The sequence below is a fragment of the Salminus brasiliensis genome, chromosome 12 (assembly GCF_030463535.1).
Source record: "Salminus brasiliensis chromosome 12, fSalBra1.hap2, whole genome shotgun sequence".
NCBI lineage: Eukaryota > Metazoa > Chordata > Actinopteri > Characiformes > Bryconidae > Salminus > Salminus brasiliensis.
In genome coordinates, this window is record NC_132889.1 from 23,061,582 (window position 1) to 23,076,515 (window position 14,934).

General features: G+C 39.7%; 1 protein-coding gene across 1 annotated transcript; it reads right to left on the reverse strand.

The window, feature by feature from the left end:
* Nucleotides 1-1,630: 1,630 nt before the first annotated feature.
* ptger1b (prostaglandin E receptor 1b (subtype EP1)) lies at nucleotides 1,631-9,919 on the reverse strand. The gene is made up of 3 exons (XM_072693479.1): nucleotides 9,589-9,919; nucleotides 6,178-7,053; nucleotides 1,631-2,943 (listed from the first exon to the last, which is right to left on the reverse strand). The coding sequence occupies exons 1-3, from the start codon at nucleotides 9,589-9,591 to the stop codon at nucleotides 2,677-2,679; spliced, it is 1,146 nt and encodes a 381-aa protein (XP_072549580.1). The 5' UTR covers nucleotides 9,592-9,919; the 3' UTR covers nucleotides 1,631-2,676.
* Between the last annotated feature and the right edge of the window lie 5,015 nt (nucleotides 9,920-14,934).

The following is a 14,934-nucleotide window of genomic DNA, read 5'->3' on the forward strand; positions in this document are numbered from 1 at the left end:
CTTTACTTCCTGTCAGTCCATGGGCTCAAACATACCTCCCAGTCCCAAGCCTGCTTCTCTGACCTGTAGGCCACAGACCTCTCAGAAGCACCGTAAAGTTTGGCCTTTTCTGTCCCAGAAGGGAGAACATTCTTCATGCATCCACTAAACCGATGATTATGATTCTGTTATGGGCTGCCAAGAAACACAGTCCGTCCTCTAGTGTATGCTTAAAATGAGTACGTTTTTAATCATTTAAAAGTTCCTCACACATTCATCTCTTTTAAAAATCATACGTTAAGGAAAAAAAAAATTAAGAGTATGGAAAGAACAGGACCATGGGTTACCTGTATCACTTTCCTTATAGGTTCTTTTTTTAGGTTCTTTTACTTGTTTTTTTAAAGGTTGTAAAATGCCTGAGCATTCACAAACCTCACTTACTGACTTTGTTTTTCCAACATTTTTAACCATTTTTCATTTTCTCCATGATTTGAACCCCGTATCTGCTCTGAGCACTCAATACTGCACTCTCAATACCTCTAGATGAACAGACCAATAGAAATGCTTGAAATTACTTGGACTAAACTCATTGACTCATTGACTCATTGCATTGACTTCCATTCAAATGTAAGAAAATCTTTGCCTTCTCCTGTGAAGTCACCATTTGATACTCTACCATTAAACACTTCAAATTCTTTTATTTCTTTATTGAAATAAGCTGAATGGGTTCTAAAAAACAATATTTAGTTTTCCAAGGAAGATTATAGTGAATTATTCTTCAAGAAATATGTTTATAATCACCACTAATATATAGGTTCATACCATGTGGTTGGTGTGGCGCAACAGATAACACCACTACCTGCCAGTGAGCTACCACACCATGTGGGAGACTGGGGTTCGATTCCTGGTCTGGGTGGCTGTGCTGCGCTACACCAATAAGAGTCCTTGGGCAAGATTCCTAACACTACACTGACCCACCTCTGTAATACGAGTAACCTTGTAAGTCGCTCTAGATAAGAGCGTCTGCTAAATGCCATAAATGTAAATGTACCACATAGGCGTGCAGCACTGTTTGGTGTCAGTGTTGAATGTAAAATTTGACGCTCTAACAACAGTTTTAGTTATAGAAAACGTTCCGTTTCTGAAATGACGGATGCTCTTAATTTGTTGTCAGAAATCCTAAGGGTATGAAGGGTGCTGCTCTGCAAGCTTCATAGGCTTACTCCAGCCAGTTGGCCCATGTCCCATACTGCTTTTAGAAAGAGATGAAAGGATGTTTCATGAGTTGCTTTGACCCTGGATAACCTCACTAGTAGCCTTATTGCCATGACTGGAAATTCCTCTCATTTGTGTTTCTCTTTTTGTCGCTCTGGAGATAAGGACTTTTGAGAGAATGTAAACAGAATAAATCCACATTGCATTCACAGTGTTTCCGGTTTGCACTTGTTTTAATTGACTCATTTCAGTGATGTCAATGTGCAAGGGAGTAAGAAGTTAAATAGGCCAGATGTGATGATGATCACTTTAAAACTATTTCCATTTCATTCCCCCAGAATCAACTGCTCTCCCTGTAAAACAAGCTCACTATATGCATTTGATCCGACCCCCTCCCACCACTCCCCTCGCCCCATGAAATGAACAAGCAACCCGATTAAGCGATTTAACCTTTATTGGTCATAATTACATTCAGCAGCTTTTACATCAAATAGCTTTGGTTCAAGTCACATAATTGGGAAAACAAAACAGGCAATAAATACACATACAGATATGAGGACACTGAACATCTGGCTACAGATACATAATGTACAGAACGAGTAAAAGCTCTGCCTTTACTTTGCGTCAATATGGTGATATTTACATGAATCCACAACATGGTGTAAGAAGGGTCTTGACTGACAGGGCATGGAAGCAACTTCCAAGACTCAGTTTGAGCCTTCAGTTGAGCTTCCTGATATAAATCTTTTTTCTTTTCCTTTTTTTGTATTCGGCATGCCTTTTAAAGACACTTATAGTGGGGTCCCAAAGTCTGAGATCATCTTAAAAATTTTCCATTTCATGGAAAAAAACAACTGCATGGTTTTTAAGGTAAAAATGAAAATACAAAAAATCCTTTTTTTGTACAGAAAGTTCAGATATATTATTAGTCTTATCTCTGGTTAAGCTCGTCTTTGGGCGATTCTCAAGTGCATTTGTTTGAGTTATCAGAGGCTTTTGCAGAAACTTGTGGAGTCCATGCCAGCTTCAGTGCATGTTGTCATTAAAAGCTATTCTCAAATTCATGTTAATTTTCTCATTTCTCTCAAATTGAAGAACTCGAAGGCAAAAAGAAGCATATTTACTAGTGGTCTCAGACTTTTGGACACCACTGTATCTCTGCCACCAAGCTTTGGCCATCATATATAAGGTTCCAAAGAGCTCTTGTGATTACTCGTCATCGACATGGTAGTGCAGAGGTGTGGAGAGCATTATGAATCCAGATCCATGATCTCCATTCACATTTCAGTAGGAGCGATCGGTTTCTCTGATGAAGACACTCGCTATGATGAGACACCGACGCGAGACCACACATCTTGGCACATCCTGGACCACCAGCTTCTGTGCGTCACTCCCCTACCTGCCGTCTTAAGTAAAGAGACACTAATGGCAGGTTCACTGCGAGACCCTACAGAACACAGTCTGGAGGAGAACCGAATTCCTTTAAATCCGTTTGACTGTGTTCTTCTCTGAGCTCTGGAAAGAGCTGATCTCCCAGCGACGAAACGTGCTTCCTCTCATGTCGGTGCGGCCGGTGGTGAGCCTGTAGATCTTTCTGAGCACGGCTCGCCGCAGCAGGATGTAAACCCAGGGGTCCAGGATCTGGTTGCAGGAGGCCAAGCGAACGCCCATTACCATCAGGGTCCTATAGGGGTTGACCTCTGTCTGGGAGCCACTGTAGGAGGATCTGACTGACATCAGGCCGAAGATCTGCAGGAACATGAATAATTGTTGAATCATTTTGAAACATTTTTGAAAAAGAGATTGTGAGGGTGAAGCACCATTGCTTCAGGCATGTTTTTTTTAGATAACCACAAGTAATTCATGTAAAGAATTACAGTCCATATATGGAAACTAAGCTGCAGTTTTAATTCATTGCTTTTTAGTGGTCATTAAATACAATGATCTACAGCAGTTTCTCCCCTGCCCACTCACATTACTGTTAGGAGTGTGACCTACTGGAATATTGTGATGGCATGCAAGCACGGAAGCTTATGAGAGCAGAGATCCATTCCTTAAAAGCCCAGTACCAAAGACTGCATGTTTATTTCTAAAGAATACAGAAATATTGGAAAATGCTTGTGTAGGAAAAAGTGATGACTGGGGCCCATGAGACAAAAATAAATAAATCTACTAAATAAATGCCTAAGTTTCACCTAGTGTAAAATGTTCCCCTTTGTTTGATAGTTTAGTAGTACACAAAGAATAAAGCTTTTAATTAGGGATACTAGGATCGGAAATCGGTCCCGATACTAACAAAATTAAGAAACAGGTATAAGACAACAGTTATAATGGAGTATATTGCTAAATATACAATGCTAAAAATGTCAACATTGATCAGTTTTATCATAATTCATTGCTTTTGTCATGTCACAAAATGCGTGAAACATAAGAATTTGTAAATATTCAACTTTAGCCCCACCCACTCAATTTATAAGAGGTGTTGTTACTGCACTTTTAAGCCTGGGCTGCTTTTTGAATGATGCACAATACAGAGCAGCCCATCGGAAATAAGGTTGTTAAACACGCATGATGGCAAAGTAATCTAGATACATGTTTATGACCAAAAATGCAAGTGCAGTAGTGATGCACCAATCCGATACTAGGATCAGAAATCAGTCCAGTCCAGTCACTTCATAACCCAGAATCAGAGTAACCCACAGACATGATACTCATATCATAGCAAACCGCAAGACCCCCCTATCTAACCAGTGGCCTGTCATCAACTATCAAGTAATTCAGCTTGTCTTCCATATAAGGAGAACCAAGGCGGGTCTCACAGACTTTAAATTTCAGAATAAAAGTCTTAAGCCCAGACAGCACTGTGCCGAGGTCCAACACAATTGTTAATTGTAGTGACCAATAAACATTGGGTTCATTTATGTCTGTGTTTATTTGCTAAAGTTTGTTTTACAATGCCTTAAGTGTCTCCCAGATGGTCAGGTATATGGGTTATTAATTTTAACATGGTATCTTATCTTAACGCAAAGTTCATGTATCGTTATCTGTATTGGAACACAAAAAGATGGATCGATGCCACCCTACTTTTAATATGACTTCCAGTGTAAAATAAATTTAAAAATCTAAGTACAAGTGACATAACAAACATATGGAGAAAGTTCAGAAAGTTCAAGAAAGTTTAGTAGGAGCAATCAGTCTGTCTGGATAAGGCAACAGTTATAATGGAGTATATTTCTAAATATACATTGCTAAAATGTCAACATTGATCAGTTTTATCATAATTCATTGCTTTTGTTATGTCACTAAATGGATTAAACATAAGAATTTGTAAATATATTCAAATTTAGCCCCACCCACTCAATTTATAAGAAGTGCACTTTTAGGACATAGATGCATGTCCTAAAAATGGATTTACAAAATGTTTTTGATCCATAAACCTACACAAACCCCATGTGTTGACCTCAAAAAGTACTTTACAGCAAGTTAAGCAAGTTTGGTGCTGTTACATTAAGTTACAGCACCAAAAAGCATCAGAAGGTCAAAGAACCCCCTTCCTTATATAGAACCGGTTTGCTTATAGTGTAGATATACAGTAATAAACAGCACTATACAAATAACTCGATATTATTCATTGGTACTTACACAGAAATGAGCGAATGCTGTGGCCCAGCAAGTTACAGGAATGCACACACTCTAATGCATTGCAGGTATTCTCACAGAGTGTGCTGTGATCAGTGGACTAGACTGCACAGTGAAATGTCTCCATTCATTACTGTTATTTGAATTCTCATTATATCAATGTGAAAGTCATCCATTTTTCTTACATTTTTCCCAAAACCACAGTTTTAGGCATGTTGTTCATTTAAATCATATTAAATACACTTTCAGAATTGAGAGTGGAGCTGTGCAATCATTGCAATGCTTCCAAACCACTCATCATCTAGATCTCCCAAGTCCTATCATCTATTTCCCAGAACCCATTCTGACTGCACTGTGGAGTACTGAGTCATGGTCAGTTGTTACATTCTGAAAAAGTGTTAAGATCATCTTAACAGTATGATCAGGGGCACCATCAGGGATTTTGGGCCCCATGAAAATATATATCACTGGGCCCCACAACACACAGTTTTGCCAAAATACTATTTTTTGGGCCCCTGTCATATAACAGGTCCTTAAAATCATTCTAACCCTCCCCGTCTCATATGGCGCCCCTGAGTGTGATGCTTGTACGACCCTCTGCAAATCATCTTTCTGCTAAGACGCTTTTGGGAAATCCAACTCTGTCCAGTTTTATGCCTTTGCATGTATTATGTGAGCTAGAGCTTGATGTCAGTTCTGGATAAGCCAAGGTCTTTCTGTGTTCTTAAAGGGAAAATCCACAGATTTCCCAAAAGATTTGCTCAAATAATTCATTAAATGGTTAAGAACAAATACTGTTCAGAGTGGCTTGATGTGGAAAGCGGATATCTAGATAAACTTACAGAGTTAGAACCGTTCACAGCAAAAGCTATATCACAATAATCCATCAAATGAAATACAAAATATGTTGGATGATGCTGCCTAGTTGATGTTTTCTGATAGTTTAGAGAGAACATTTTTTAATTAAATGGAGTTTTAAAAGGTATTAATAGAGTTATATGGAGGGTTTAGTATAAATACTAAAAATAAATATTTCAATATTTTAATATTTTCATCATTACATATTAAGATTCAGATGACGTGTGTTTTTTGGATAGTAATAAAATTAATCCATTTATCCAGCTTCCCTACAAACCACCATTTACCATCAAAACACTAAATGTCTTTGTTTTGATCTGAATTTTGAAAAACCATGAAGACGTTTAAAAGGTCCCTCACACTCACACATCTCTATTACAAGCTCTATTACATGGATCTTCATGGCACCAATAGTAGTTCTTCTAAAAACCATTTATAACATTTATAATTCTTTTTTTAAAGAGTATACACTTTGCTTAGACTCACCAGCAGGGGGCTCCAACAAATGCAAGACGTGACCATGATCCCCACCAGCTGCACCACCATCTCGATGTCATGCGATTTTGCAGAGCGGCGGTGGCACTTCCTCCTGCGCAGCCGGGCCAGAACCAGGGTCATCCCACTGATCGTATTGCACACCAATGACATAGCAAGTGAGGCGAGCCCCAGCCCGGAGAACAGCAGCACGAAAGCCACATCAGTGCCTTTCGTTTTCTCCACCCTGATGAAGCACCAGGTCCATGGGTGCTGATAGGTGTATTCTCCAAGACTGATGATGGGTAACAAGGCCACCAAAAGCGCTGCCAACCAGATCAGCACCACAGCCATCTTAGTGCGGGTGGTGGAAACGAGTCTGGCGTGGAGGAGCGGTCGGGTTACCCCCAGGCATCGCTCTGCCGCCATAGCGCAACCCAGGAAGAGCGGACACAAGCCAAAGAACACCATGCTGCCACCTAGAAACAGGCACGTGGTGTCAGTTTTGGGAGGCGTTGGCTGGCTGACTCCATTTGAGTAGAGGTGCAGCACCAGGGCGCCTGGGATGATGTGGCCCGCAAAGTCCGTGGCCACCAGTGAGCTGGCAAAGAGCAGGAAGGTGGCCTTGGAGCGTCGGCGCAGGCGGGCGTAGGCCTTGGCCAGGATGAAGAGAGCAATGATGTTGGACAGAATACCCAAAGTCATAGAGAGGCCAGCAGCCGTGGGATCGTTGCCACTGGACTTCACTGACCTCATTGTCCAGTTGTCCTTTGGGCCCATGGGTGCCGCCTCGACTGCCCCAGGTGTCTGGTTGGAGACAGGCGCTGCGGCAGCCTGGGCCGAGGTGTTGTAGGGCTGGTTCTCCAGAATGAGGGAGTAAGGGCAGAACTGGATGAAGAAATAGAAAGAAAGATGTAAAATTAGCAAACAGGCTTTCCTTGGTGATTAACTTAATAATAAATAAATAAGCAATTACTGCTACATTTGCTAAATTAAACATATATAGACAGTACGGTGCTCTGAGTGAGTGATTATTTGCTCAGTTAAACACAAAAATGAGAGAAAAATACATATACCATTAATACAAATAGTAGTGATTTTACATCCATGGGTAATAAAATATTTTCAATCCCATGGGAGTCTTATTTATAGTTATCAGTCTTTTTACTGTGTTTATATTTACTTGCCCCACATTCTAATTTCTAAGGAAATAATTCGGTATAATAAATACAGCTGTGATAAATGGTTTTAAATAATGTGCTTACAAGTCTGAGCGTTGACTGTATGGATTTAATCAGTTCCACCAGAAGCTCACATGACTCAAAAGGACTGATTAGATAAACTAGGTATTGGGTGGTAACAGTAAATATTGACCCTCATTGAGAAGACCTATTTTGCATATTACTGTATAGTGTGTATTACACATAAAAGAATATATATATATATATATATATATATATATATATATATATATGAAACTGACTTTTGAAAATCAAAAAATAACACCTAAACGAATTATATATTATATGACACTGAAATATTGTCTGTGTAAAAAAATTCAACTACCAACAACTGGTTGAACTGACAAAAATGAAAGATAATATTAAAATTATGGGTTGATGAAAATGTCCTCTATTGTCTATGGTTGGTCCTTGATTAAAGATCATATAGTTTTAGTTGTTTAGTGTTTTAGTGTTATTAGTTCATTTCGGCACAGTTGTCTGCTGGTGCTCTGTATCAGCATGCTCTAAAATTCGACTTGTGATTAGCAGAAATAACAATACCTTCAAACCTTGACTTGTTCATAATCGCACTTCAAAATGCATCTATATATAACACCCAACCTGTTTTTTTAACGTGTGGTATTACCGCACACTATATTTGCACCGAGTTTAAACCTAATTGCTGCCTGAACAGCACCTTAAATATAGCAATTAACGCATTTTGTACATTCCATGCACTCTGCCGTCCTGAAATATTCATAGGTTAAATACTGCAGGTAAAATTGTGTGGTGCATAAATGGCCATCTATCGCTCATACTGTCATATTGTGCACAAATATGTGTGGATAAGAAATACTAAAGTATAGCTCTAATATGTACTTAGTCTTTTCCTATATACGTCTCCTCAAGCCAACATGACATGAGTCAAAAATGCTTAACAAGTCTCAACACATTCTGGTCTCTGGCACAGGAGAACACCCAGGGCCATCCAAAAACATATTTCATGATTACAGCTGGAGGCTTCTTGTGGCTTTGCACACAGATGTGTGTATTTTGATTTTTTGGTTACTAACAACAGCTCCCTGAGCATACTTAGGAGCTTTCTGGCAACATTGCATACAGCTGTGCACACTGGAGAGCAATGGGTGGGCAGCTAGGAATTTATCAGTATATTAGCGAAAAGCATTAAAGTCCTGATCAGTACATTAGAAATAGAAATTATGTCCTGAATAGTAAATAAGCTACATGAATGAAAGTGCTGAGCAGTATATTAACGCTATGTAACACATTCATAACCAGTATATTATTACATTATCAATATTTTTTTAGCAACAGGCCTTTAAAGTATTGATTAGTATGTTAACAATATGTATTAAAGTATTGATTAGTATTTTAGTAATATGCATTAAAGTACTGATCAGTATTTTAGCAATAAGAATAAAGTATTGATCCGTATTTTAGCAATAGATGTTAAAGTACTGATTAGTATTTTAGCAAAAGGCATTAAAGTATTGATCAGTATTTTACTAATATGCATTAGAGTATTGATTAGTATTTTAGCAATAGGCTTAAAATACTGATCAGTATTTTAGCAATAGACATTCAAGTACTGATTAGTATTTTAGTAATAGACATTCAAGTACTGATTAGTATTTTAGTAATAGGCATTAAAGTACTGATCAGTATTTTAGCAATAGGCATTAAAGTACTGATCAGTATTTTAGCAATAGGCATTTAAGTATTGATTAGTATTTTAGTAATATGCATTAAAGTACTGATCAGTATTTTAGCAATAGGCATTTAAGTATTGATTAGTATTTTAGTAATATGCATTAAAGTACTGATCAGTATTTTAGCAATATGAATAAAATCTTGATTAGTATTTTAACAGTAGTAATTAAAGTACTGATCAGTATTTTAGCAATATGAATAAAGTACTGATTAGTATTTTAACAGTATGCATTAAAGTATTGATCAGTATTTTAGCAATAGGCATTAAAGTATTGATTGGTATTTTAACAAAAGGCATTAAAGAATAGATCAGTATTTTAGCAATACGTGTCCTCATCAACATCTTAGCAAATGTTAGTATTTTGTTTATTAATATATATTTAAAACGCAACTATGAAATATTCCCCCTATTAATCAGGAGATGAGAGATCTTTTATTTCTGCATGATGGTAAACTGTATTTAACCCACCATTGGAGAGGGTGTCCTGGTTATGTCATAGCAGATCCCGCCACCTGATGGAGGACATCACAGAAATACGGAAAGGACGAAAAAACAAAAGTAACGAAGCGATTTCCTTCAGTAATCCAGTCCTCCGAGCTCCTTAACCCATTTGATAAAGTCCACATTGTGGAGCAAACCGTATTCCTTTGCGAGAAAAGCGAAGAGCTCTCGTCTGTGAAATGTCCCTCATTCTGTCGACTTTCGAGGAGCACGGCAGAAGCGATGCGGACTGGATGAGCACTGGTCCTGACCCGCTCCTGTAAACTCACGCTGCTCCTCCGTCAAGTGAACTTCAGCTCAGGCTTCACCTTTATCCACAAGCAGCGGGTGCTTTTCCCGCCCGCATTCAGGCAGGCCCCGCCCCCCGCGCACGGATTGGCAGCAAGCTGACAAATCAACGCGATCCCATCGCAGCGAAGGGGGCGGGGCTTGTCGGAAAACGGGTGAAGAGAGATCGGAGAATAACGAGGTTAGGTCTCGTGCACGCGCACACCGCCACTGCCACGTTCCAGAAAAACAAAAATATAAATATATAAATAAAAGGAGAGATTTATACCTTATTTAAATACACCTAGGTCGTGTGTGTCCTACCTAATGGCCATTGTGAAACAGATTGTGTTTGCCTGGCCCATGTTTCTCAATTTATTACTAATTTGTGTGGTTTTCTGTTCTAAGAAGTCATTTTAAAATATTGTTTATTGTCATGACTATTGTCCAACATCACTACATTTTTTAGAATTAGCTTAATAAATGACCCTTATAATGATTGGCTGCCCTGCACTGTGTCTTGATCAAGCTCAAGTTTAGGCTGAAGTACTCCTTCATGGCCACCGGAGCTGGGAGGACTAGCTGGAATTGGCCCCACCACTGTTCATTTGACTTCAGGTGGCTTACGTCCACTGACCTACACTCACCACGGAAACATCTATTCACCCATGCAGTTATATGATCAGCCAATTGTGTGACAACAGTAAAATGCAGAAAATCACGCAGATACAGATGATCTTCACATCAACCGTCAGAATGAGGAAAAAATGTGATCTCAGGGATTTTTAGTCAGGCTGGTCTGATTATTTCTGTAACTGCTCAGATCTCATGGGAGTTTGACAGCCTCCAGACTTTTCCCAGAAAGAACATCTCGTGGACGGCAGCTCTAAAGGCGAAAATGCCCTAGTTAGGTCAACAGTGGATATAAAACTTGTACAATTGAGATGAGAAGAAAAGCATATTGGAATGTGCAATGTGTCAAACCATTGGACACAGGCTCACCAAAACTGGACAATTGAAAACTGGCACATGGACATGGTAGGGTCAGAATTTGGTGCCTACAGCATTAATTCATGGACTCAACCTGCCTTGTGTCAACAGGCCAGGCTGGTGAAGGTGGTGTAATGGTGTGGAAAAGGCTGTCTTGTCACTTTGGAGACATTATTACCAATCATCACTTTAATGCCACAGATTATGTGAGTATTGTTGATGACAATTCATGACCCCCAATTTACCCTTCTATTAACTTCCTGAGACCCGGATTTTTGCTTGGTGTACATTTTTAATTACTCCTATTTGGGATTAGTAGGACCTAACAAGTATAAAAACTAAACGTAGTATTTGTACAGGAAGTCGTTTATGCAAAAAACAATGTCCTCATAGGAGGCCAAAAGGTCAAAATTTTCTAAAAAAAATTAAGTATCAGAGAAGCAGAAATTTAATGTCCCCATATGAGGACGCAGGGTCTCGAGATTAATGGCTACTTTAAGCATTATAATGCACCATATCTCAAAGCAAAAGTTGTCTTAAACTGGTTTCATGAACATGGCAAAGAAGTTCTGCCAGTGATCTATCCAGTCACTTGACCTGAAAAAAGGTAAAGGTGCACGTATTTGACACTGTACAGCGAAATGTGTCCTCTGCATTTAACCTATCTGTGGTAGTGAACACACACACACACACACACACACACACACACACACACACACTAGTGAACTTGGGGCAGTGAGTACACACACAGCCAGAGCGGTGGCCAGCCAACTCCAGCGCCCGGGGAGCAGAAAGGGTAAAGGGCCTTGCTCAAGGGCCCAACAGTGGCAGCTTGCCAGGCCAGGAAACTTAACCACAACCTTGTTATCAATAGCCCGGAGCTCTAACTGCTGAGCCACCACTGCCCATCCACTCAAACTCCTTTGGGACATGGTAGAACAGGAGATTCATGGTACAAAAGTCCTCAGAAGTGTGACAGAATCATGTCAGCATGGTCTCAGATCTCAAAGGAAAGTTTCCAACATACTGTGGAAAACCATGAGAAATAAGCTGGTAGTAAGCTGAGAAGTAAGCTGGTTTGGAACTTAAGGAAAGCCCTACAACCTATTAGTATAGGGCCCCTAATGCAGTTCTCGGTGAGTGTATAGGTACGACCAGTTAGCAAGTCAAACTCATTGACAGAACTAAAGCCAGGATTACATTATGTGATTTTACCCTGAATATTAGCCCTGATTGTCAGTCTGGCTGAGTCTGTGCTGGTTGGCTCTAGTCTGTTGGAGAGTCGTCAGTTGGAGAGAGAATGGAGTAGTGTGAAAGGAGCGCAGACTATGATTTTTGGCCTCCCGGTCGTGTTTCAGAGCAGTTGGAGCATATCAGACATGTTCGATTTCTTCCAACCCGACTCTAAGTGTAATCTAGTAGTGGATATTGGTCATATCTGAATGGGTAAATAGAAAATCGAGCACGAAAAGTGCAGTTTTCAGGCACAGATTAGGCATTTTCTTATTTTAATTTCACATTCCACCTTAAATGATGCAGCAGCTACATACTGCCGCTAATACATATCTAGTCCTGCAGCACCGTTTAAGGTGGAAAAGAAGTTTGTATATAAAGCCAACATCTGCCTCCAATATGTGTTGTGTTTCTCACCTCCAACTCCCTCTGCAGTCTGTAGAGACTGCTCTGACTCTTCACACACAGTCTTCACACTCACAACCTCACACACAACCATCACGCTTCTTTCGAATCCTAATCCTTTAGTGTGCGATGGCCGTTTATTTCGTTCAACATAAAAATGAGCAAACCTCAATCGGATAGTGTGAGATACCCAGTATTTTCACAATCAGCTGTGACTTCAAAAGTCGTGTAATGTACCCAAAGCTTAACCAGATTTTTTTTTAGCTGGATGGGCAGCATTTCCTAGTTGTGAAACCTGTTTGTGTGTCAGAGAGAGGAGCAGCAGCTCACTAATCTGATAAATGACCCAAAACTTATGCACTTGGTCACTGTTTATGCTGCTAGGTGCTATGCTGAGAGTGTTGACTGCACAAACCTTAACATTATTTACATACTACCACCAGCTCTTTAATCGAAACATAGATTTTTCCATGATATGGGCCCTTTCAAAGTAATTTCCTTCCCTTCAAAAAACACTTCTTTCAAACACAGTGAAGGTGTCTGAAGGCTCTGCAGCTGGGAGAGGTCTCTATTTGGGTGAAGTGACTCTGACTGAACTGTGTGTAAATGTGTTGGAGGGGGTCCTTTTTATTCATTGTAATTGTTTTCCCCCTGTTCCAACACAGTAGAGATTGCACTGTGATCGATGCAAACCAGATTTGCTCTGTCTGCCTTCAAAAACATTCTGTGGGTGGACCACTTGTAGCCACAGCTGCATGGGAGTTTTGAGCTCGACTTTTGGACCTCACTCGCACTGCATGAAAAAGAGGCCAGTGTTGGGGTCGCAACGCCCCTTTCACTTGCACAGACTTCTGTTTTCATAATGTTGCACTGCAAACCAATTGATGCAGACGGCAGCAGCAAAACACATATCCGTATGTAGCAGCTGCGACATTTCCTCAGCATAAGAAAGCTGTGCTAGAACCATTCAATATGAACTACATTCACATTCAGTGCATATCTGAATACAGCCTATGTGCTTTCCAGAAGTTGCAGTATTAGCATACCACACAGAGGCGAAATATCCCATCATCCTGATGTGCTCATCATATGGAAAACAACCTAATCAACACTGATCATATTAATAAAAGCACCTGCCTAAAATTGTGCGAGCCTGTGCCACTGAAACAGCTCTGAATAGTAGTAGAAGCATGGACTCCACAAGACATAGCCAGCATTAACGGTTTTAGCAGTTTGTGCTACAGCAGCTTTCACCCCTGGTTATCAGACACACATCAATGATCCTTGGAAGCACATGATCCTGCCACCAGTTCACTTGCTATCTTTCCTATCCTAGCAGGACTTTTGGTAGGTAGGTACTAACCACTGCATCCCGGGAACAGCCTGTCTAGCCATCAAAACCTGGATGTCACCATTTTTCCTGCTTCCCACATATCTACTTCATAAACTGACTGTTCACTTGCATGTATATAACATGTATATCCAACTGTAATAAGAAAGATCAATGTTATTCACTTCCCTTCACGTCAGTGGTTTTAATTTGACAGCTGAAATATATATAAAAAGGTTCCCCAGTATGCATGCATAGCAGTGACCAGTGCTATTACACATAATGTAATAGTAAATAAATTGCCAATAGTAAATCAATATTGATACTGTACACATGGCTGGTGATGTTACACATAGTAAACAGTGCAGTTATACTGCAAATGCTGGACAGTGATAAAGGAGTAGCATGTGAGTAAACAGCGAGTAGTTATACAATCCATGTTCCAGCTAACCTTCCAAAGAGAAAAAAGAAACAGGAAAACAGAAAGCAGGATGTGAAAAACTAACCAGTCAGAGAGATGACGGTAGGTCAGCTAGGCTAGGTAACTATTACATCTTGGGATATAGATATAGAAGGTAAAGGAATATTAAAGCAGCATTATGTAGCAATTTTACCTTAGCTTTAAAATCGTGATGCACCACTGACCTGTAATAACGACAGTAGCATCGTTATTGTTGCTACTCTGGGCTCAGCCCACAAGAAAATGCAATATTAACACACAAAATTGATTAGTCCTGCATACTGCCTCAGTCCACATGCTTCTTTTACTTTCAATGATGGCTCTGTAACTCTCAGCTTATAAAATGCACGTGAAAATGTGTCCTTTAGAGGAGCCTCAAAGCACAAATTCCAATTCTAGACTGTTGGAAAAGCCTCAAGAAATGCTAATTCTTGCATAATGCTGCTTTAAAATGCCTAAAAGAGACAGTATAGGCCAATACAAGCTCTGTTAAATCAGACATTTAAATCTAAATGTTAAGTTCTCTATATTTAGCAGCTAGCAAAAATTGGTGTGGATGAAAACTAAGCACAGGCAGTTTGTCAAGCTATGTTAGCTTTGCAGACTGAAAATGGGGAAAATGAAAGTT